Source organism: Euprymna scolopes, chromosome 40 (assembly GCF_053919585.1).
Source record: "Euprymna scolopes isolate OS-2025 chromosome 40, ASM5391958v1, whole genome shotgun sequence".
Classification (NCBI taxonomy): domain Eukaryota; kingdom Metazoa; phylum Mollusca; class Cephalopoda; order Sepiida; family Sepiolidae; genus Euprymna; species Euprymna scolopes.
Window position 1 is genome coordinate 50,780,970 of NC_136521.1, and position 25,476 is coordinate 50,806,445.

The 25,476-nt window shown below is 32.2% G+C and overlaps 1 protein-coding gene across 1 annotated transcript in view; it reads right to left on the reverse strand.

The window, feature by feature from the left end:
- Positions 1–952: 952 nt before the first annotated feature.
- The window catches only part of LOC145265559 (ubiquitin carboxyl-terminal hydrolase 19-like), a 110,297-nt gene continuing 85,773 nt past the window's right edge, over positions 953–25,476 (reverse strand). Inside the window, exons 18-27 of the mRNA XM_080121534.1 lie at positions 24,384–24,444; positions 22,186–22,295; positions 17,564–17,701; positions 12,791–13,524; positions 11,082–11,179; positions 7,925–7,967; positions 5,938–6,013; positions 3,646–3,798; positions 2,157–2,323; positions 953–1,589 (exon numbers count right to left, since the gene is read on the reverse strand). Coding sequence (XP_079977660.1) covers positions 1,156–1,589; positions 2,157–2,323; positions 3,646–3,798; positions 5,938–6,013; positions 7,925–7,967; positions 11,082–11,179; positions 12,791–13,524; positions 17,564–17,701; positions 22,186–22,295; positions 24,384–24,444 — 2,014 coding nt within the window. The 3' untranslated portion in view covers positions 953–1,155. The remainder of the gene's footprint in view (positions 1,590–2,156; positions 2,324–3,645; positions 3,799–5,937; positions 6,014–7,924; positions 7,968–11,081; positions 11,180–12,790; positions 13,525–17,563; positions 17,702–22,185; positions 22,296–24,383; positions 24,445–25,476) is intronic.

The following is a 25,476-nucleotide window of genomic DNA, read 5'->3' on the forward strand; positions in this document are numbered from 1 at the left end:
CTTTAAATTAAGTGAATTTTTTTTTTTTTTTTTTTTTTTTTTTTTCGAAGAATTTCATTCCATAACGGATATGTACAATTTAAGCTTTTTTCCATATTTTCATTTTTCAATGTCTTGATTAAACTGTACCAGTAGCAATAATTTTATTTTTATACTCACATGAACATATTTATCATAAATTTAAAAAAAAAAAAAAAAAAATTTTTTAAATTAGAAGAAAAAAAAAAATTTTATATTTCATAAGCATACTTACAAAATTTCAAATAAAATAAACTTTTATTTTTAAAAAAGTGCAAATAAAGACTTATTTTTATCCGTGTAATTTTGTTATATTTTCCAATAATCTTCCTTCTATTTTATTTCAATAAATCGCTTCACAATAGAAATACTGAAGAACAATAAAGTGAAGGAACTGATTTGTCTTGTCATTGTTTCTGATACCACTACGCCGGAAGTTAGGAAGTATGTTAGCCAACAATAACCCAGCTTTTTAATATAATAAAAAAATCATTTAAGTCTTCTACTTGGTGATGGCTGATGAAACAAGAATAATCTACTCAATGGATAAAGGGTTGAATAAAATTCTGTACTGATTCCAGAGTTCAACAGGATGTACATGAAAATGGTCGGAGGTTACGTCAGTCTAAATGCTGTGAAAATGTAACGTCCAATACAAGAAAGTCCTCAAAATAATCCAACGTTCAATACAAGAAGAGTCAATGGACCTAATATAAATAATATTCTGGAGATGTAAATTATTATGAGAAGAAAATGATTTCATCCGTCGGAATCATAACTTAAATAAAAAAACGTAGAATCAGAGTCGGAATGAGCATTTGATGTACCAACTCCACAGTCTCTCGTTTCAATCATAAAAAAAAAAAAATTAAGAAAAGAAAACACAGAATTTACAGAAAAGCTTCAAAAATAAAAAATTAAGAAAATGTCCACGTTGAAATCGAAACACTATAAATAATATATATCGTATATATATAAATTAACTGATACAACATTTCTTGGGCAGGAACCAAACTGTTCTTTAATTAATCTGAGGCCACCACCCAAATTGGGGCTATATATATATTTATTGTATATATTTTAAAGGAGGGGGGGGGCAATGTCAAAAAAATGTACACAAAGGCGGATCCATTGACGTTAATCAACGGCATCCATGTCCGTGTAATTTAAAGTTGCACACGTATATCGATTGTCGAGTGTTGATGGAAAATCTTCATCACTGGAATTGTTCCAACTCGCCAACGATGACGACGTAGCGTTATAAATCTTCTTCTGTTGCGTCGGAATTGCCGTGTCTAACTCTGGAAGCTCGTCCTTTTTACAGCGGAGACTCTCCATAATGGATTTATCCTGGGAATTTCCGGGGACCAATGGGGTAAAGGTCTCGCTAGTGGCCGTGCTAGCGGGAATGCAGCTAAGAAGAGTGCTTGGTCTGGGATCGATTGGCGGAGGAGGAGGAGGTGGCGGAGGTGGCGCGTCCCGACGTCTATAAAAGAGGAGGTAGGCCAAGCGTGTCACCACGTTTTTCTCCGTGAAAGGGATCACTCGGCTGTCATCACAAAATCGCCAGTCTGAAAATTAAATTTGTCATTAATAAGGATCACGAAATGGTGATGTTTAGGGAGGAAAAAAAAAAAAAAATATACATAAGGTGTAATTTTATATAATTTTAACCGATGACATTTTGATTTTAAGGCAAAGAAAATTTTACGTTTTAAGTTCGATCGCTATTTTCAGTGATAGATGTTTTACTTTTAGATTTTTAACGGACAAAAAAAAAAAAAGCTGCCATTTTTCAAATTTGATATGTAAATATGAATGAAATGTAATTTTGACAAGCTGAATATTTATTGATTTGTGTAGATTAAAAGAGTAAAAAATAAAAAAAAAGTTTGAGAAAAGTTTTTAAAAAGTTTTACAACGTTTTTTTTTAATATTTTTAAAAAGTTAAAAAAAGTTTTTTAAAAAAATGAATAAAAGTTAAAAAAATGAGTTAAAAATTTTAAATGTTTTTAAAAAGTTAAAAAAAAGTTTAAAGAAGGATTAAAACACAGAGACTTTAGAAAACACAGAGACCGTCAAAAAAAATAAAGGAAAATATTAAAAAAAGATATTAAAAAAAAGGGGAATTTACTTACCCACTTCATTTTTATTATAATTGTACTTATCGGCACATCGTACATAGGCTGTATAATGACCTCCTAAAATGCCTCCCGTGTGATTGATTACACCATAGAGATCATAGATTGTGGACGTTTTATTATCCGGTCGGTTGCCAACAAAATAACGAGACATATCCAAACCACTATGTAAAGTTGAAAGGAAAGAAAACAAAATCTTAAATAAATACATATTTATGTATATATATATATATAGTAGGTTTTGAAAATATATATAGCAATTAAGCTACATAGAATTTTATGCATATAATTCTCATTAGGATTTGTCAGGTTATTGCATGGAATCGATGTTGCTTTGTGTTTATATATTCCTGTAGTACAGGGTTCGCTTGTCAGCCAATCAGATTCTTTGTTATTCACACACCCATTTATCGTAGCCAATGAACACGTTTATCAGGCAAAGGTTCACTTGACCTCTAGTTCACCTTTTTTTGGAGGGAGGGGGGAAGGGGTTTCTCTTTATGTTAGGAACTGACCTAGTTTTTATCAGGATGTTTTTCACTTACATTTTATTTTATATTTATGTATTTGTTTATTTATTGTTATTGTAATTATGATTTATTTTATTGTTGTTATTACTTTTGTTGTTTTTTATGTTTCGTTATTCTAAGATAGAGCTTATTTTGTGCATACATACATTTGCTATTTTACTCCTGCAATTTAATAAATGTTGAGGTTCTTTAAAGTTTAGGATAACTCATTTTTCATTAAAACATAGTTTATGTAGGTTCATATATATATACATATACACACTCACACACAATAACCTATCAAGATACAGAGAGCTCTACATGGGAGGGTAGAGCAAATCTGAGAAAAAATTACAATGTAAAATGAAATAAAATTTATTTGATCATCAAAAGACGTGGAGAAAAAAAAAATGAGAAAAAAAAGATGTGGAAACAAAAAAAAAGATGTGGAAACAAAAAAAAAAGATGTGGAAACAAAAAAAAAAAAATTGTGGAAACAAAAAAAAAAAGATGTGGAAACAAAAAAAAAAGATGTGGAAACAAAAAAAAAGACGTGGAAACAAAAATAAAAGATGTGGAAACAAAAAAAAAAGACGTGGAAACAAAAAAAAAAGATGTGGAAACAAAAAAAAAAGATGTGGAAACAAAAAAAAAGATGTGGAAACAAAAAAAAGATGTAGAAACAAAAAAAAAGATGCGGAAACAAAAAAAAAAAGATGTGGAAACAAAAAAAAAAAGATGCGGAAACAAAAAAAAAAAGATGCGGAAACAAAAAAAAAAGATGCGGAAACAAAAAAAAGATGCGGAAACAAAAAAAAAAGATGTGGAAACAAAAAAAAGATGTGGAGAAAAAAAATGAAGAAAAAAAGGAAACAAAAAGTAAAAGAAAAGACTTAAAAAAAAAAAAAGAAAAAAAAAACGATAAAAGAAAAAGAGAAAGGAAAAGGAAGAGAAAAAAAATATCTATTATTCCTTACCGTGTTGGAAAGTTGACCATTTTGTCAACCTTGTCTCTCCAAGAAAGATTCCCAAAGGAGAAACGTTTCAACTGGATAATCAACGTGTGAGGTAAGCGCCAAATGGAGAGTTGCTTCGTCGCCTCCCGGTGTTCCTTGCACTGAGGGCAGTACCTACAATCAAAAGTGAAAAAGGTTCCTTTTTTTATGCGTCATGGTATGGTAAAACTATAAACAGTGAATTTTCTATTATTTAACACATACACACAGCACCTCACTGTATCGGACATTGAAACCTTGTACTTCAACATCTGGAAACGTGCTAGGCATTATCATCACCTTCTATAAATATAAAAGCGAAAATGTATGTATGTATGTATGTATGTATGTATGTATGTGTGTATGTATGTGTGTGTGTGTTCGCTTTTTCTGTATGTCTACAAAAGGCTTTTTTCAGAGAAGCGGTCGCTCACTTCACAACTTTTTAAAACTTTTTATATCACATACAAATTGTAATATCCCACACTTAACAACGAAGCTCGCCTGTCTATTTAATTTGCTCGATTTCGGGAAGATAAATATTCAACATTTGTCACTCGCCACATGTGAGTTAGTCTTTTTCCTATAACATCTTGGGGGTGGGGAAAAAAAAAAAAAAAAAAAAAAAGCGTTCAGCAGTAAATGAAATCCCGCAGTCAAACTCGACCTCATTAACTCATTAAAACGTGCACCTGCTAAATCGAAGTAATTAAATAAATTCAAACACGTTTCCATTAGCATGTCGCGGTGGGGCAATGGTTAATGTCGCACGTTTTTTTTTTCACACTTTAATTTACAACTTTCCCTCAACGGTACGGGTTCAATCCTCATATTTACCTTTTTTTAACTCCCCACACACCTCCAAACACTCGGGCAACGCCGGGTACCCCTCGCTAGTCTATAATATAAATCTCACCTGCCCGTTTAAATGTATTTTTGCCTAAAACTTTAGACACAGGCGTTTTAAAGCTTGACCCTTTGGACAACAAATAGCAAAGAAATTGGCCAGAAACATTAATTCCTTCACCTTTAACTGGCAGTTTTCTACAAGGGGGGATGGGGGTTGCATTGCCATTTTTGCAAATCATCGTATCGGTTGGATTGACTTTGCTTAATTTCAATGTTTCGAACTTCCTGTTGGACCGTGGAGACATCTGCAAAGACGTCACTTTTTTTTTTTTTTTTTCCTTTCCTCCTTCGTGTTACGAGTTCGAGCTTGCCTGCCTACTACCACCTTTTCTTTTTTTCTCTCCCCACCTGAACTGCCTACTGTTGCTTTGCACGCCACTACGAATTTATTTATAACACCCCACCCTCTCCAGGTTCCTTACTCGACCCAAGCAATGCCAAGGAACCCCGCGCTACTATACCACTTTTTTTAAACACCTTTTTACTACACAAGTTAAAAATGCTTCTGCAATATTAGAACGTAAATGGTTATTTTCATACAAAGAAAAACGCGTTCACATATTTTATGCAGTATGGGTTTTTTAGCTGATAGACGCCTTACTACAAATGACATCAAGAACTCAACTGAAAACCCACCAAGAAGACATATCAACCCCTTGATTTAAAGAGGACATGCCTATCGTTTGATAGTTTTTATCGCTTGTCCCTATTTGGATTCTTCATCTACCGTTTTCATTTTGAGTGTTTCAGAACATTTCAGTCGATATAACCTCGGACCTTCTTCAGGTGTATCTTGTTGAACTCAAGAATGTTTCTTGAGAACTCGAGAATTTGAACGGAACATTGTATTTACTTCACGCAGATAGCATGCTCTCGTTCCGTCAGCCATGACTGGATAGAGGTCCTAAGTAATTCCCAATTGTATTTTTCAGTCACCCACACTGAGAATTGAACCTTCAAGACAATATCACAATTGATTTTTCTAACTAGAAATAAAATAGGTTAAAGGCTTCCAAAATTCAAACTAGAAATGCCTGCAAGGACATGTGGTGCAGATGGGTTAGAGTATTTGGAAAAAATCAATCTTCATCTACAAAATATTCAGAAACGTTTTATCACCTAATTTAACAACCAGGGAGCTGGTTGCCATGCCCAAGACATAACAGTCATTCTGGAAATGCCCACACAGTGCAGACTAAGTGACTCTCACTGGCAAACGATCGCGTTACAGTGGGGTTTCTTAACTATTCTGAATGTTGGACATCGTCTTTGTGCGGAAAAGAAACTAGTTACGCCTGTTGTTTCAGCACAGATTTATAATATGGCTGCACGGACCACAATCAAATTTAAGATTGATTGACTTACCAAGCTTCATCCGGGCTGAGAACTTCTGGTTCCGTGAACATATTCAGACACTGATCTAAAGAAATTTCTCCATTTTCTAAAAAAAAATAAAATAAAAAAAATAAAATCTTGAAAAGAAAATTCATAAAGCAAAAAGTACATACAAATTAAAAATGTAATACAACTAAAAAGAAAAGTTTAAAAATTATTAAAAATGTAATACAACTAAAAAGAAAAGTTTAAAAATTATTAAAAATGTAATACAACTAAAAATAAAAGTTTAAAAATTATTAAAAATGTAATACAACTAAAAAGAAAAGTTTAAAAATTATTAAAAATGTAATACAACTAAAAAGAAAAGTTTAAAAATTATTAAAAATGTAATACAACTAAAAATAAAAGTTTAAAAATTATTAAAAATGTAATAAAAATAAAAATAAAAGTTTAAAAATTATTAAAAATGTAATACAACTAAAAATAAAAGTTTAAAAATTATTAAAAATGTAATACAACTAAAAAGAAAAGTTTAAAAATTATTAAAAATGTAATACAACTAAAAAGAAAAGTTTAAAAATTATTAAAAATGTAATACAACTAAAAAGAAAAGTTTAAAAATTATTAAAAATGTAATACAACTAAAAAGAAAAGTTTAAAAATTATTAAAAATGTAATACAACTAAAAAGAAAAGTTTAAAAATTATTAAAAATGTAATACAACTAAAAAGAAAAGTTTAAAAATTATTAAAAATGTAATACAACTAAAAATAAAAGTTTAAAAATTATTAAAAATGTAATACAACTAAAAAGAAAAGTTTAAAAATTATTAAAAATGTAATACAACTAAAAAGAAAAGTTTAAAAATTATTAAAAATGTAATACAACTAAAAAGAAAAGTTTAAAAATTATTAAAAATGTAATACAACTAAAAAGAAAAGTTTAAAAATTATTAAAAATGTAATACAACTAAAAAGAAAAGTTTAAAAATTATTAAAAATGTAATACAACTAAAAAGAAAAGTTTAAAAATTATTAAAAATGTAATACAACTAAAAAGAAAAGTTTAAAAATTATTAAAAATGTAATAAAACTAAAAATAAAAGTTTAAAAATTATTAAAAATGTAATAAAACTAAAAATAAAAGTTTAAAAATTATTAAAAATGTAATACAACTAAAAAGAAAAGTTTAAAAATTATTAAAAATGTAATACAACTAAAAAGAAAAGTTTAAAAATTATTAAAAATGTAATACAACTAAAAAGAAAAGTTTAAAAATTATTAAAAATGTAATACAACTAAAAAGAAAAGTTTAAAAATTATTAAAAATGTAATACAACTAAAAAGAAAAGTTTAAAAATTATTAAAAATGTAATACAACTAAAAATAAAAGTTTAAAAATTATTAAAAATGTAATACAACTAAAAAGAAAAGTTTAAAAATTATTAAAAATGTAATACAACTAAAAAGAAAAGTTTAAAAATTATTAAAAATGTAATACAACTAAAAATAAAAGTTTAAAAATTATTAAAAATGTAATACAACTAAAAAGAAAAGTTTAAAAATTATTAAAAATGTAATACAACTAAAAAGAAAAGTTTAAAAATTATTAAAAATGTAATACAACTAAAAAGAAAAGTTTAAAAATTATTAAAAATGTAATACAACTAAAAATAAAAGTTTAAAAATTATTAAAAATGTAATACAACTAAAAAGAAAAGTTTAAAAATTATTAAAAATGTAATACAACTAAAAAGAAAAGTTTAAAAATTATTAAAAATGTAATACAACTAAAAATAAAAGTTTAAAAATTACTAAAAATGTAATACAACTAAAAATAAAAGTTTAAAAATTACTAAAAATGTAATACAACTAAAAATAAAAGTTTAAAAATTACTAAAAATGTAATACAACTAAAAAGAAAAGTTTAAAAATTATTAAAATGTAATACAACTAAAAATAAAAGTTTAAAAATTATCAAAAATTTTTGCAAAAGTATATTTTGAAATATTTACCGTCTAAAGATTCAGTTCGCATACTTTCATCATCTTCACATTCCTGGAATTAAAAAATGAAAATAACATCAGTAAAAGAAAAGAAAGTTTTAATATTTGAATTTCTTTTCTAGCATAAAATATCTTACCATAATATACACAGGAGTTGGACAAAATAATGGAAACACGCTGAGAATTTTGAATTGATTAACAAGTGTTTTAAACCTATAAGAATTGAAAAATTACCAAAATGTTGGTTTTATGTTTTCAGCAAAATAAGTCTTTCTTGTGTGGTCCCAGGAATGTCTAGAGGGTCCTTGAGAGGAAAAAATGTGCTGGTGCAAGACTTTTTCTTCCCCCTCCCACTCCTTCCAACACTGGTCATATCTAGATAATTCTGTTGCAATATATTATATGTTCCGAATAATAAATAATACAATGCTTATTTAAAATTACAATTAAAAAAAAAATCTCTATGATGTATGTGCTCGCCACCGAACAAAGATGTCATATTCCAAAAATCACATAAATTGGTCAAGTAGTGGTTTTTAATTAAAAAATCTAATTTTATTAGGAAGCCGTGAGGAGGCCAGTGTCAGATTGTTTTAAATTTTGCCAAACAGTTCAATTTGACTATTCAAAATAATTGAAACTTTTCTAACGATTAAAAAAAAAAAAAAAAAAAAAATTACTTGATCAATTTAGATAATTTTTTTAGAATATGTCATCTTCGTTCTGTGACAAATACGTACATCATACAGATTTTTTTCTGCATTTTCGTTTTTTAATCAAGTGTAATTTTGTTACATGAAAACAGCTGTCCCCTTTTCATGTAAGTAAAACAAAAAAAAAAAAAAAGAGAATTAGTTAAATGAAAATGATATCAGATAAAACGAGGATCGAACCCTGTAGATAAGTTTTAAAGAACAATAGGCTTTAAATGGGATGTCCAGTTAAATTGTTAATTCTTTTAAAATATTTTATAAATAAAATTTGGCTGGAAAATCTATTCACATTCTTAGAAAGAATGCATAATAAAAATATCGGTTAGAGAATTAACAAGTAGGTTAAATTCCTTTGTTTAAAACAAAGAGAATGGGAAATTTCCTGGTCATCAGAAATGGTTTCAAAACGTGCAAATCGCGCATGTTTGAAACATGTGAGTAACAAGGCATGCTTAAACACAGAGGCATGTCATGCCATGTGTCTGATATGCACGTGTTGTTCATGCAGTGACCTCATGGGTCTCAATATAGTCGGTCAAAAAACTCAGTCGGGGAGTCAGTCAGTCAGGGGAGAAGAGAGGAGTCGGAGACAGAGCTGATAGAACCTTGGAAGCGGGGTTAGAAGAAGAATCATGTAAGACTTGAATTCCTTGATGCAAAGCCATTGACCGGTCACATGATATGGTATAATAAACGGAATCATCATCTTTGTGTATCTGCGTCTTCGTGTTATGTTTTCAACAGAAAAGGTATTGTCCATTTATATTATAAGAACTTTGTGAAAATCATCATCTCAAAAATAGGTAAGAAAAATATGTATCAATATTTATAGAAACACTTCCATTCACAGAACTGTCAAAAGTATAAATGTCAAACGCACTATCGGTCCATCTATCAATATATCATAAATCTCCTTCCTCTCATTGAATTACATGCTCAGCTCTCCTGTAGTAACCTGTACCCTGCCTGTCTGTCTCGTTATATATAAGACCTGTCTCCATCTCTCAACAATATGAATACTCACAATGAATATATATAATATCTAGCATCTCACAACATGATCACACACATGAACACACTAAGACTCAGACTAACATGAACAATAATATAATACATACGTCATCTTCTAAAGAAATAACACCCCTATGTAACAATTTTAAATAAATATCAAATGCTTGATTACTCAAAACATATAGTGAGAGTGAATTGTGAATTTTTTAAGATATGACCAAAGATTTTTTTAGATATGACCAGAAATCTTTTTAGATATGACCAGAAATTTTTTTAGATATGACCAGAAATCTTTTTAGATATGACCAGAAATCTTTTTAGATATGACCAGAAAGGGTTTTGCACCAGCATTTTTTTTCTCTCTCTCTAGGGTCCTGTAGACATTCCTGGGACCATGCTGGAAAGACTTGTAGCTAGTCGATACCTCCGTTCAGTCCCGAAAGATCCCTTGTAGGGGCAGCTGTGCATGTAACTGTGAGGCAAGGGTTTCGCAATCACTAACCACGCCTCTCCTGATTGGGCACTGATTGAGTCCAGTGGCAAGGAGAAGTCCAGGATGACTGGAAACAATGCTGAGATAAGCGAAGAGCACATACAGCACCTGGTATTGCCAAATGATCACCCATCTGGTACTAACCAGGCTCATTGTTGCTTAACTTTGGTGATCTGGCAAGAACTGGTATGTCAAAGTGATTATGCCGTATCATAGTTGATTGAAAACAGGTAATTTTAGTAATTTGTAAATTTAGGGAAGAGGAGAAAGAGGGGATTGGAAAGAGGGAGGTGTAAAATGGGGAGGGGGAAAAGAGAGAAATAGTTTGGTTGTTTTATGGCATATAAAACCTTTTCGGGTTATTTAATGCCGAATCCAGTTATTTTGGAAACAGTTTTCATGTTGCATCCAGTTATTTTGTAAAAGGTTTTTATTCTTCAAGCTCTTTGAATCTTCAATCGCTACTTTGTAGTGTTTGGTTTGGTTGTTTTATAGTGAATTTTATCGTTTTGTTTCTTGCCCTGCAGAACATAAATGAGTTTTACAATGGGAGAAGGAAAAGGGTTACAATATTAATGTTTGGTACATTTTAAGTTAAGAAACCAGTTAGGAAGTGTGTGTGGGGAGGGGGGTAGAAAGAGAAAGGTGAAATGGAAAGAGGCGAAAAGGTGGGTTGTTGTTTTTGCAGAACATAATTAAGTTTTACAAAAGGAAGTAGAAAAACAAAAAGCATCAATGTTAGGGGCATTTCGTCTCAGGAAGCCAATATTTTCAGACAGCCTGATCTGGTAGCATCAGAGAGAAATAGAGATAGACAAATGAGAAAGATAGAAGTTATAACAGAAATATGTTCCACTTTTGACCCAGACAATGCTGGGTAACCCTGCTAGTTTTAAATAAGCAGCAGAAATAATTTAGACAAAAATCAAAAAAATGATTCAAAACTTACCAATTCTTTGGATTGCACCCAAACAGTAAGAACTCTATCATTATTTTTCCAATCCATTGATAAAAAACTTTTATTCTTTAGATCTAAAGGTTCGTCCCCTGAAATTAGCAAATTTTTTAAATATATATAAAAATATATACACACACACATATATATATATATATATATATATATATAATCATCAGAAATATTGGTCAATTTATCTTGAAATTTAAATGTTTGTTCAAGCATTTAAATAAATTCCTAAATTTCAACAATTACAGTTTATTTTTTATTAATTCAAAGCTATGTCATGGATTCTGTTTGGCTCTTCCTTACAGAGAACATGACTGTAATGCTTATGATTATGCAAGTGAAAACAATGATATCTACTGAATTGCCACGTCACAGTAATGAACATATCTAAAAATTACAAAAGAACAATAAGGTAGAAAATTGATGATTAGTGAAAAAAAGTTTTTGAAGACAATTTAGAAAAAAAATTCGAGTTTTGCTAAATTGGCCAAAGATTTTCAGTTTTCAGAAAATAATTTCCTCCCTTTTATTACGATTCAAACTTTTGCAAAATTCAATTTTCACTAAATTGTCTTTGAAAACTATTTTCATTAATAATTAATTTTCTACCTTATCTTTTTTGTAATTTTTGGATATGTTCATTACTGTGACATGACAATTCTAGTATAATGTAACTTAACAGAAAAATATGGTAATAAAAAATAAAACGTAAAGATAGACAGAAATAATAACTCAGAAAGATCCCTCCAATTAATCCTTATAGAAAATGGCCGACTAGGGGAGGGTTGCCTCCTCCTTCTGTCAGAAACATTGTTCATGAGGACTTTGGGACAAAATAAGGGGGTGCAGGAGTTACATAGCTGCCGAAAAACCATCCACAATAATTTTTTTACTCTCCATTAGATTTGTTTCCCAACTGGTAAAAAAAAAAAAAAAAAAAAAAAAAAATTTTAAATAAAAAATAGAGCAAACTAAGTATTATAATTATTTTTTTTTAATTCAATTTTCACCCCAAGCAAGGCCCAGTGCCACTTTGATGTAGGGGGCTATTATCGGGGACAGTAGTTGCAGGGATACTAGAGAGATGAGCAGCAAAATGTCTGTTCACATTACACTTAAACTTCTGCATGCCAGTACAGTTGGGGAAGCAGGAAACCAGAAGGGATTTCCAAAGTCCAGCAGTTCTAGGGAAGAAACTATTAGAAGAGAAGACCTTCTTACATCTAGGGGTCTCTACTGTGTAGGGGTGAGACTTGGCTGCTTGTTGAGTTTGTCGGGGGGGTATTTACATCGAGAGGGTACAAGGGCTTGTTGTTCGTCAGAGCATCCACCATTAAAAATACTTGTAAGGAAAAAAAAGAAAAAAGGGGAAAAAAAAGGAAAAAAAAAAAGTTTAATGAGGGTCTTTTGTAGTAAATTGAAGATAATTCCTTCACATCTTAATATATTTTTACTACTAAGAAAAATTTTGCAATCTATAAGTTTCTGACAAAGAGGGAAGAATTGCTGTTTCCTGGGTCAGAAACTATTCTACTTATAACTTATAACTGGCAAGTTTTTGACCTTGAAGTACTACTTTTTTTTTTTTAGCTCCTTACATTAAGTGGCTTCATGTCTTGTCTGGAGCAATTTCTATTAAAAAAAAAAAAAAAAAAAAAATGTTTGATGTAGAAGCTTTTAATAACAAAACAAACCTTTGTCTTCAAAATTTTCACCAGAGACGATTTTATTTCCATCCTGCGTGACGTGTTTAATGGAGAATAAGAGTGGGCCCCCATGTTCAGTGTCGTCATTCTGCAAACCAAGGACAGCCCCAGTAGGCAGGTGGTTTCGACTGACATTCAAGCGGTCTGGACGGTCAGCAGGGGTCGTAGTTGAAAGAATAGCCGGTTGTGTGGGGTCACATGAACCCCCGATCAAATTGGGAACCCCAGAGAAAATGGTTGAACCTGCAGAAGGTGCCGTGAATGTGTTTGCGTCTGCGTTGTCACATAACTGCGACGAATCTTGCTGCCATCGCTCGACGTCATTCATCTTATCGTTTTTCGTCTGTTCAAAGAGGGGCAAGAGAGACACATGATCCGTATGCGGAGTTAATGCAGGCATCGAGGGACTGATTGGAATGGAGTTCGAAGCGGATGCACCTGCAGCTGTCACTGGTGGTGTCATGCACGTCTGCAGATTATTGTCCTGATTAGTTTTACAAACTTCTTCATCTTCCTCAGCATCCGCAAGGTTTTGTTCATTGTCAGCAGTCAATGTGCACGCACTGCTGTAAGATGCTTGACTATCGAGGCTACTTAAGCTGCCCGATGACTGGCTGCTTGAACTTAAATTTGATGTCGATGAACGAGTCGCTATTGATGTTGACTTGCTGATTGCTGTGGCCTCTGCTTTCACGGGTGGTTGAAAAACATCGACTGAATACCTGAATTAAAAAAAATAATAATAAATAAATATCAGGCGAGTTAGAATTATAGAACAATATGGTAATGAATTTTTTTTTTTTTTTTAATGAAAACTAGTGTTGGGATGATTAATCGCAATCGGAAGAATTGGTGCCTATTTTCCGATGCCAAAACGATTCTTTTACTTATCTTTTTTTTTTATTTGATTTTGTTTAAACCAAAATCTTCCATTGCTGGTAAATAATGATAAAATAATAAATATTTATTGATTTTAAAATACCAGTAAAGCTAAAAATCGATAGATCATCCTCCACAAATGTATTTTGACATTTATAGAAAACTAGTGGGGGGTACCCGGCGATGCCCGGGTGTTTGGAGGTGTGTGTGTTGTTAAAAAAGAACCCAGGGGGGGTGGGGGGTGCGTCAAACCCGAAGCCCTGAGGCGAAGTTTGAAAATAAAATCGGCCAGCCAGAATGAGTTAGTGAAAGATGTTTGAATTTATGTAAGAACCAAATTGACAGGTGCGCGTCCGGAAGTCATCGAGCATTACGACGACAACGTAGGTTTGTTTTTTATAAGCGAAGTAAAAAAAGAAAACAACGTTAACACTAAGCGGGGAAAAAAACAAAAAAAAATAACGTAAGGCAAACGAACGATGAAAACAGAAAAACGAACACGTGAAAAATGGCTCAAACAAGCCCGTTTCAATATTAAAATTTAAAAAAACATCTTACACCACGATTAAAACCTAAAACGTTTAGATAATGAACCAAGGCCTTAACCAACTGAGCTACGGCGACGTTCATGAAATTTGTTCGGTTTTTCAACTATTTAAAGTAAATCAGGTCACGACGTCATCTGACGCATGCATAGAATCGGTCATTGTCACGAGAGGACTGTTTTTGTTGACCCCCCCCCCCCCCCGTCGAAAATTGTCGATTTCGGGGTGAAAAAGTTAACGTTTTTGGCTAATTTTTCGAGCAAAGGATGGAGCTTCGATGTGATACAGAGTTTGTGAATTTTCGTCGTGTTTCTCGAAAGTTTTTAGCAGACATCCAAACATACACACAAACATACATACATTTTCGCTTTTATATATTTATATAGATATCTGCATATGTTTTTACGAAAATCGGGGTAAATAACAATCTTATTAGTTAAATAATTACAGATTTATAAAGAATTGGAATCCGTCATTGTATTGGAATCGGGGAAAAATATTGAAATCGTCCCGTCACTAATGAAAACAAAATGTCCACCTATGATAATATCATCGTTACAGGCACATCCCACAAGGAACTTCTGTTTTGCCTAACTTCTGCACTGGATAGAATGCAACAATATGGATTTCATTTAAGGTCAAACAAATACAAATTCTTCGAGACTTTTGTGAAATACCTTGGATTTTTATTTAACAAAACTAGTCGAAAACCAGATCCAGATAATATTCAGGCAATAAAGCACATGGCAGCCGTAAGAGATGTTTTAAAATTACGATCTTTTCTGGGCCTTACAAGTCATTATGGTTCTTTCTTACCAGAATTTCACAAGTTCTGGGACCACTTAAATATTATTGTTACAGGCAGATCCCAAGTGGAGCTTCTATATCGTGCTGGATCAGATTCAACAATCTTGATTTCACTTAAAACAAGACAAATGCAAATTCTTCCAAACTTCAGTGAAATACCTTGGATTTTTATTTGACAAAAAAAAAAAAGAAAAAAAAAATGGTCGAAGACCAGATCCGGACGATATTCAGGCAATAAACACATAGCAGCCTCAGGGGATTTTTAACACTACGTTCCTTTCTGTGCATTATCAGAACTTCAGAAATTATGGGTGTCTCTTAATAATCTTGTACAAAAAGATACTAAATGGAACTGGCCAAACATATGCAAAGAATCATTTGAGAAAATCAATTCACGCCTTCGTTATGACCTCTTGCTTACAAACTATGATCCATCATTAGACATTACTGCGGTGACTGATGCTTCAGACTATGGAATTGGAGCAGTAATATCACATTTTTTCTGATGAAAGCAAAAAAGCCATTGCACATGCATCAAAATCACTGACACCCACTGAATGAAAATATAACCAAATCGAGAAAGTTCTAGCAATCATCTGTGAAGAAATTTCACAAAATACTTAACAAATAACGACTTAAATTATTGAAATCAAAATAACAAAATTTTAATCAATATATATCCAATACATAATATCCCCAAAATAGTTAAAAGATTTTAAAGTGTTTTCAATTAGTCTTTAAAAAAAAAAAAAAAAAAAAAAAAAAAAAAGTGCAAAAAGTGTTTTCAATAATTATTTAAAAAAAAAATAAAACTAAATTTCAATAATTCTTAATTAAAATAAAACTGAAAAAACTTTTCAATGATTATTGAATAAAAAATAAAGACAATTGGAAAAAAAAAAAAAAAGTACATGCACAAGGGAGATATATGTGTGAGAGAAAAAAGTGAAGGAGCTGATTTGCCTTGTCACCACTTCCGGTAGCAGCCACGCCGGAAGTTAGGGAGTGTGTTAAATGATTATGACCAAAGAGGGCAAGAACTGAGAAGGACAAAGTTCAGGGTAGTCTCAATTCAATTTTCTGTCGTATCCGAGACCAAATGTTTAGTTATTGCAATGTTAGTTAAAAAAAAAAGAAAAGGAAATCTTAAGAATTTAGATAACAGAAACAGAAAAGATTTTTTTAAATTTGGAGCTTGTTCGGAAGAACAACAAAAATAAATAAAAAATTAAATTTAAACTAAAAGCAATGTTATTTACTTAATTGTCATATAGAAACATTACAAAAATAATTCTGAAAAAAATGGTATAAAGTAGAAAATTAATTATGAAAGTTGCTGTCAAAGAATATTGCAAGTTTTACGTTTCTGAATTTTTGAGATGAAGATTGATTCTTTGGATTCTTTGGAATACTGTTCTTATCACCACAAGAATCCGTGGCACAGTGGTTAGAGTACTTGGAAAAAAAAAAAAAAAAAAAATCAATTGTAAAATTAATATTCTCCTGAAGGTTGAACATTCAATTCTCAGTGTGAGCGACCAAAAAATACAATTATGAATTATTTTAAGACCAGTCATGGCTGATGCAACAAGAGCATGCTACCCCCATGATATAAAGGGTTCCGTTTGAAATTCTGTTCAAATTCGCAAGTTCAACAAAACACACTTGAAGAGGGTTGGAAATTAAATCGACCAAAACGTTGCGCAAATGACACTTAAAATGAAACCAGTCGTCTGAAGAATCCAAATAATATGAATTGCAAGTTTTACTTAAATATTAAACTTCAGTTGAAGTTCTCAGAAATCAAGGGGCCCACAGCCCGGGTCTAACGCTTGAACTCTATATGAGATACATAGATATTCTAATGTTCCATTAAGTTTTTTATCTCTCAAACACAGAGTTAGTAAAGAGGTTGAGAACATAATTTTCTTCTCTCCAATTAACCATTTTCATATCTTTCATTTCGGTCTCTTGGTCTTAGTGGATTCCAGGACAAGAATTTATCTAGTCTGGTGGAGTATCCAGCTTCGTGCTATTACTTGAAGTAACATCACTTGGAGAAGGTGCACCATTCCTTGGAAAAGCTAATCTGGTTAGCCATAGTGAGGAGATCTTATTTGGGCAGCGAATACTATGTGATTTTGAATATTTGGTCAGGGTTTACTTTGAGAGAAAAAGTATCCTCATGCAAGGTGGTTCTGACAAACCTTTGTACAGAGAGACCTTAGACACTCAAGGACAGCGTCTAGTAGGCATTCAAGTTCTCTCCAGTAGGCATTCAAGTTCTTTCCACAGAATCGTTTTTATAATAGCAGGAAAAGTAACTTTATAAAGTCAGAGGAGATAACTGCAGTAATAGTGAATTGCTGGATTGTGAAAATAAATGTTTTTATGTAATAATGAAGTAATATTTAATTTCGACATGACAAAGTAGATAACATTGCTTTTAGTTGCAATTCAATTTCTTAGTTTGCAATTTTTGTTATTTCAAACAAGCACTCAAATTTTTTTTTTTTTTTTAATATTTTACCTTGAATAGGCTTCCATAAGTTTCCGTAAGCGAGAAAATGTTGCACGCGACTTTGGCAGAGAAATGAGAAACGGACAACCGACTGGTGTACATTTGCAATTGTCTTTATGAATTTCCCAGTGAGATTTTTGGCAGTCTCTGCAAATATAAGAAAAAAGGATTTATTTATCTACTTTTTTTTTTTAATAAAAAATTAAAACAGTAAAATTGTTAAATATCTAGGTTGTGTGCGCAAAGAAATCATTTTGACAAAAGCATGCACCTGGCGATAAATGCAAGAACCAACATAAAATAATTATAAAATGTACCAAGAGGTCATTTTTGAATAAGAATTATAAACCTGACACCTGCATGGAAAGAAACAACAAACTTGATTAATTGTCAAAAAGAAGACAAGTATGATGATTGAAAGGTCATTTTCGGCAAAAGGTTACACAGGTGTAATCAAGACGAACCAAAGTCAGGTCAATTCAGTGAAATGACAATGGCTGAATAAAATGCTCTTAGAATGTGGCTACAGTGACAATGCTGTCCCAAGGGGAGGCGTTTCAGGTGATTACAAATGGCTCTATAATAAATAAATATTAATATATTGCTTGCGTGAGTATTTCCTTATATAGTACAGCTTCCATGTGATAAAATGAAAAAAATAAAAATAGTAAAACTCAAAATATAGGATGATTAAAAAAGAATAACCCTATCTGATGATTAAACGTTTTATGAAGGAAAAATAGTAAAAAAAAAATAAAGCTTATAATACAAGTATTCTACTTACAGTGAAGTTTTATTTCACGTTACAAGTGCTCAATATGCTCCCCACCTTGCAGCACGGAGCAACATCAATACACTATAAGAATTCTTCCCAAACACGTTGAAGCACATTAGGATCAATTGAATTGACCGCTGTTGTTATTTGATGTTTTAAGTTTTTTTTAGGTCAGTTCATAATGACGGAACAAAGACTTTATTTTTTACAAACCCTCAGAGAAAAAAAAAAAAAAAATCACAAACTATGAGGTCAAGAGATCTAGGAGGCCAAGCACAAAAAGCAATATCTTGAGCCTCTATCTGACCAATCCATCACTGAGGCAGTTTTTCATTTAAACATGCTCTAACTGATAATCTCCAGTAAGTAGGCACCCCATCTATTATATAAAAGCCAAAATGTGTGTGTGTGTGTGTGTGTGCGCGCTTTTCAGCGATGTCTGCAAAAGGCTTCTTTCGGAAAAGCGCTCGCTCGCTTCGCAACTTCTTAAAACTGTTTATATCATCCAGAGTTACCCGCGGACCTCGCCTGTCTATTTAATTTTATTCACTTTCAAACCTTAATTATTCCACATTTCCCGCATCGGCACGCGTTACATTCGCTTTTCGGTATAAACAGCGAAACCCGACTCTAATCACAGGCCCAGAGCCAGTGTCGAGACGGGCGAGCGGGTTTTTCAATTGACCTCATTAAAAACTGTCTCGCACAAAATCGCCGTCACGTCAATCAAAAACGAGCACCTGTTTGGTTTTTTTTTCACACTATTTTCCAACTGCGCGTCGGAAAAGCTTCCTTTTTTTTTTTTCAAACCCACCTCTTTTTTTTCACACACACCCAAAAACACCCGGGCAACGCCGGGTACCCCGAGCTAGTCTTATAGAAAAATGAATCCATTTGAATCAGCTTTCAATAATTGGATGAGCCTGTTTTGTATCATAACCTGTAACAGAGTTTCTAAAAAAAAAAAAAAAACTGAAGAGTTTGAATCTTATCAAGAGGAGGTAATTATTTTCTGAAAACTTTAAAAATCATTTAGAAAAACTCAACTTTTGCTATTTGTATTCAAAAACTTAATTTTCTACCTTATCGTTTTTCAAAATTTTTGGATATGTTTAAAACTGTGACATGACAAGTAAATACATTGCCTTTTACTTGAAATACAATATTTCGATTTTTTGAAGTTCACTATTATAACAAACTAGCCTGGGTGCCCGGCATTGCCCGGGTGTTTGGAGATGTGTGTTGACCGCAAAAAAAAAAATAAATAAATAAATAGATAATAAAAAAAGTAGTAATAGGCAGGCAGGCTCGAACCTGTGATGCTACTCCATGACGCAACCAGAAGTTCGGAACGTTAAAATTAGGCAAAGTCAATCCAACTGATATGATGACTTGTAAAAATGGCTTGCAATAAATAGACCCCTCCTTGTAGAAAACTGCCCCGTTGAGGGTGAAGGAATAAATGTTTTGGGCCAATTTTTTTATATTTGTTGTCTGAGACATCAAGCTTCAAAATAATACCGATTCTGTGAAAATCTGTCGCCTCTGTTGAAAATTTTAGGCAGACATACAAATATACATACATACATTTAAACAGACAGGTGAGATTTATATTATAGACTAGCGCGGGTACCTGGTGTGGCTCGGGGTGTTTGAAGGTGTAAAAGAAAAAAAAAAAGTTCTGGTAGATAGGAAGGCTTGAACCCGAACCCTTGAGGTCATTAGGCTGATAACTTACCGCCATGCTACATGGGCAGATAACTGAGAATGGGTGAAATTAAATGATTAAAAAGTTAAGTGACAGGTACATGAATTTAATGAGGTCAAACATCACGCCATAGCAGGGGAATGACATGCACTTAACTTTGGCTGCTTATGTTGTTTGTTTCCCCACCAAGATGTTGGGGAAAACCAGCTCCCCATAAAAAGGGGAGTGTCCAAATGAATATCAAATATAAGGGGTTTTCCCCGCATCCCCACCAAGATGTTGGGGAAAACCAGCTCCCCATAAAAAGGGGAGTGTCCAAATGAATAGCAAATATCTGATATAAGGGGTTTTCCCCGCATTGATCAAACTTTGTTGCTTTTTGGACGTCCCGAGCAAGAGTACCAGGGAGACTCATTTTGCTACATGTTCAGTGTCGCTTATATAAGGAAAAGCCAAATAAACATATGGAGACTAAGAAATACCACGAAAATAGCATGTAAAAGCCCAAATAAAAGATACACACCACCCCCTTTCGTAAATCATAGATATTATAATCTAAGTAGCATATAAAAAGTTCTAAGAAAGAATAACTGGCCCGAGCGCCCCCCCCCGCCTCCAAAAAAAGCCACAAGAAATGCGTGCACACACATTTTGCCTTATATATATATATACTAGCAGGGATACCTGGCATTGCCCGGGTGTTTAGAGATGTGTGTGTGTGTGTGTGTGTGTGTTCTTTTTTTTTGGGGGGGGGGATAAATCAAAAAAGAATAAGCAAAGTAATAACCCTGTTTAAATATTATAAAAAAAACAAAAAAACGATCGTGATGCAAACAATGTTAAAATTTCTTAAAATCAAAAAAACAAAAACTAAAAGAAAACGCGAACGTGATGGAAAAAAAGACGAACGATATTAAAACTTAAAATAAAAATCTGAAAAATAAAAAAAAAAAAAAAAAAAACAGTGAACGCGAAAAATAGGTGTGTGTGTTGGTGGGGGTAAATGAAAACTAAAAGTAATAACCCTGTTTAAATATTAAAAAAAAAACAAAAAAAAAAAGAAACAGCAAACAAAGTTTTGGGAAGGAGGTAGGCTCGAACCCAAATCCTTGAGATTAATAGTCTGATGACATAGCACGACACTACGAAGGTAGTGACTTTAGATGAGTCGAAAATAAGGTGGTTTCGTAGGTCAAATCTCATGCGATAGCAGTAGCAGCAAGAAGAGCAGTCGAGAAAAAACAAATATATATATATATATATACTAGCGGGGGATACTGTTTGGAGGTGTAAAAGAAAAAAAAAAAAGTTTTAGTAGAAAGGTAGGCTTGAACCCCGAACCTTTGACGCAGAGGTGGAAAGAAAATGGAAAAAAACCTGCGACCTAACCATCTCGACCACGGTAATAGATGAATTGATAAGTGTGTTAAGTTGATGCTTATAAAGCGAAATTAACAGGTGCGAGAACGTTAAGTAGCGTGATGTTTGACCTAGTCTTGCGCTGGAAGCCAGTTTCTGTTTTCCCCGCTATGCGGCGATAAAAAAAAAAATATCTCAAAAATAGCTTGTAAAAGTCGGGTAAATTAAAGATAGCTGCAACCAGAGTTCCTTAGTCATAGATATTATTATTTAGACAGCATACAAAAAGTTTTAAGGAGCAAGCCAACCGAGAATCATGGCGAAAAAAGTCTTTTTTAGACATACACAAAAAGCGAACACACATACATATATACATTTTCGCTTTTATATATATATATATATATATATATATATATATATACATATATGTGTGTGTGTGTAAATGAGATTTAGAAGGCTGTCACAATGCGAGGAATGAATTATAGTCGCTGTTGGTAAGAGGAGACGAGAACAAGTGACGATTTACAAATCAATAAGTACATACATATATAATTTTTTTTTTTTTTATATATATATATATATATATATATATATATATATATTTATTCAGTTGTATGGTAAAATGTCTTACTTGTAAGTCTGTGCGACGTATTCCATTATTAATTTCGGAAAAATTTTCCCTTTTCAAATGGTGTGCGTAACAGGTCGATTCAAAGCATGCGGGATATATATATATATATATATATATATATATAAATATAAAGTGCAAAAAAAAAAAAAAAAACTTACTGATTGCAATATCCAACAGTATAACAATTTGCACAGCGCTTTAATTGGCATCCATCAGGCGGCTTTTTGCCACATGAACTACACTTTGGCGAAGTCGGCATGCGGATTCTCTACAAATGAAAAATGAAATTATTGAAACATTCATTTGTGGTTAAAATATTTCATTGCAGAATTCTGTTTAATCACAAATTTCTCTTTAATTCTCTCTCACACACTGCCTGGCTACATAATCTAACACAAAGGTTTATCAAGCCATAATTATATTAAAAATGATCTATTCTTATCTGAGGAAATAAAATAGAAATGGGCAAAGAGATTATTTCAAATAAAAATCTACAGCTTTTTTTTTTACTTGTTAAGGCCACCACCTATCAAGGTTAGAAGCCAGTTGAGGATAAGGGTTAATGCGAGGAGATTTTCCGGTGAACGTTGAATATTATGAGGACTGGAAATGACTCGTGCTTGTCGCAATGCGATATTATCAACACCCCCACTATAAGTGTTAAAATTTTTTTTAAATGTTTATTAGTAAAACGAAGGCATAGAAAGTTGTTCACAAAGGCACACAAAAGGGAGCTAAAATAGAATTGTTAATCAAAGTGCAATAAGAGAAGTCAACAAACGACTAAGGGAAAAAAAAAAATGAAAATCAAATACACAATAAATGTTACCATAACCAATAAAATTTACTTTTGTACCTACCTGGCTTATTTTATTGTTTTTGTGTTTTAAAGCAGTTTTTAAGACTTTTTTAAATCTCAAATATTTGTTTTTTATGAGCAGTTTTCTAACCAAAATGGCAAGCTACAGTCTTCTTCATGGGAAACAAACCTGCTGCCATCTTGTTTGCAAAACCGTTCGTAAAAAAAACGAATATTTGTGATTAAAACTAATTAAAACTACTAAAACAAAAAAGGTAGATACAAAAATAACATATTGGCAATGGTAACATTTATTTATTTTATATTTGAATTTTTACCCCCTTTTCCCCCCTTTTTTGTTGGCTTCTCTGCTAAATCCCCTTTATTTGAAGTTGCCTTTTTAATCCAACTCAAACGAATATAAGGCTAGGTTTTTTCCTCCAATAAACAGCATGCAATGTCAGCGGCCATGACTCTCCAAATTGTATAGTAATCTTGGAAGAAAAGTAAAGACGGTCGTTTCTCCCATTACTTTCCGTCTTGATTTGGGGATGTTAAGCACGCCTCCAAATACCAACCTGAAAATTTCTCCTACTCGGCGCAATACATATAGCACCTAGCCTTCCAAAATGGTTACCCATCTGGTACTTAACTTCTCCTGAAAGTTGAAGGCTCAATTCTCAGTGTAGGCGACCGAAAAACACAATAGTGAATTACTTGGTACCACTATCCAGTCATGGCTGATGGAACAGGAGCATGCTACCTTCCGTGAAGTAAATAAAGGTTCCATTTGGAATGTTTCTATCAAACTCTGGGAATTTGGATGGAATTTCAGAGTTTAACAATACACCTGAAGAAGGTCGAAGGTTACATTGACTGAAACGTTGTGAAAATAACACTCAAGACGATGACAGTAGTCCGAAAAATCCAAATAATACTGATAACTAATCCTATCTCAGAAATTCAGAAACAAAGGTCATATTGTGTTTGTGCACTCTGCATAATGCGAATAGATGACATGTTAATAACCTTGAAATATTAATAACCTTGAAATATCAGGAAATAATAATTAATTTTTAACTGATACCTTTTTAAAATAATTTTTAAAAAAAGTAGAAATTGAGTTATAAATTTATTGCCGCCACCCCGACCCATGTTTAAAGTGTTTCAGCGTGTTTGTTATTGTTGTTGTTTATTTTTTCTTAATGTTTGGAATTTATGACACCCTCTTCCCATTTCTTCTTCCCTCTCTACTGCCACCAAACATGAAAAAGGCTAATGATTATGTATATTTTACCGCAAGAAGTGCGTGCTCATGTTACGATAAATTTGTATAGGAACATGACATCCCATTTCTAAATGTAAAATTTTTAGTATTAAATTCTTTCTTTCATATTGTCTTTAATTGTCGTTGAAACGTATTAGACATATAAAAAAAGAAAACAAACATAAAAACAAAAAAGTAATAATGCAATGAAAAAAAAAAAAATTAGAATAACAAAATTAAATATTTAAAAAACATTTTACCAAATTATATATAGAACAAAAAAAACTTACCTGGATCACAAATATTTCAGAAACAATTTCACCAGCAATTTCTGGAGATAAAACTTCACTCCTACAGAAGGAAGAAAAAAAAAAAGAAACGCATAAATATATTACATAATAAATGGTGGGCTCCTGTTATGTTTCTGTCTAGGGATATGAACGCGCAACAAATTAAAAGAAAAAAAAGAAAATTCCAGTAAAAATAAATATTTATTTTAACATAAAACAAAGCAAATAATACACTTTGTACTAGCTTTGAAAGCAATTTATAAGATTTATTGCATTGATGATGAAAGGGTTGGTTGGTTGTTTTTGTTTTACGGCATATCAACCCTTTTCGGGTTATTTAATGCCGAATCCAAAAGATTTTGAAGAAAAAAATTTTAATAGAACATATTTGTTGTTTTCAAGTCGGTTTCTATTTAATCCATAGTTGGAACCCTAACAGATACTACCACCCCGGGTCACAGTGGACCTGGGAGCAATGGTAATTAAAGGGTGGCTCTATACTCCCCAAAGCCCGCAAGCTGGGGCCTCACCACTGGATATAGTTTAAGGTCATATCCAGGACCCCTATTGAGGGACTTTTACCCTCTGCAGGGGGGCAGTCGGTGTATTCTAATGCCCCGCCGACAGGGCCGATGACGAAAGGGAGATAATAACTACTAACTTAAAATCAAATGTTTTATGTATGGATAAATCTAATATTAAAAATATTATAATATAGTTTTTTGATCAGGAGAAAATATATAGAAATCTTTATATTTACTGAAATTCCAGTTTCTTCTAATGATGTGTTGTTTGGCCATTAAGTTTCTTTCGGCTGAATTTTCATCCTAGAAACATTACTGGAGTTCTTAACAGCAAGTTGGCGTTTTCAAATTAACCACTTTGGTTAAAAAGTGACGCGACTTCTATTGCGGCGTACTTGTATAGGTTCTGCTTGGAATTTTCTTGATTATTCTAGACTGTTCCAAAAACGTTCTAAATAGAACATTTTAATATTCTATTTCATTTTTAGAATAGAAAATAAAAAGTGTTATGACATTCCATAAGGAAAATACCCTCTTATAGTGCTACAAAATTACTCACACCTGAAAAC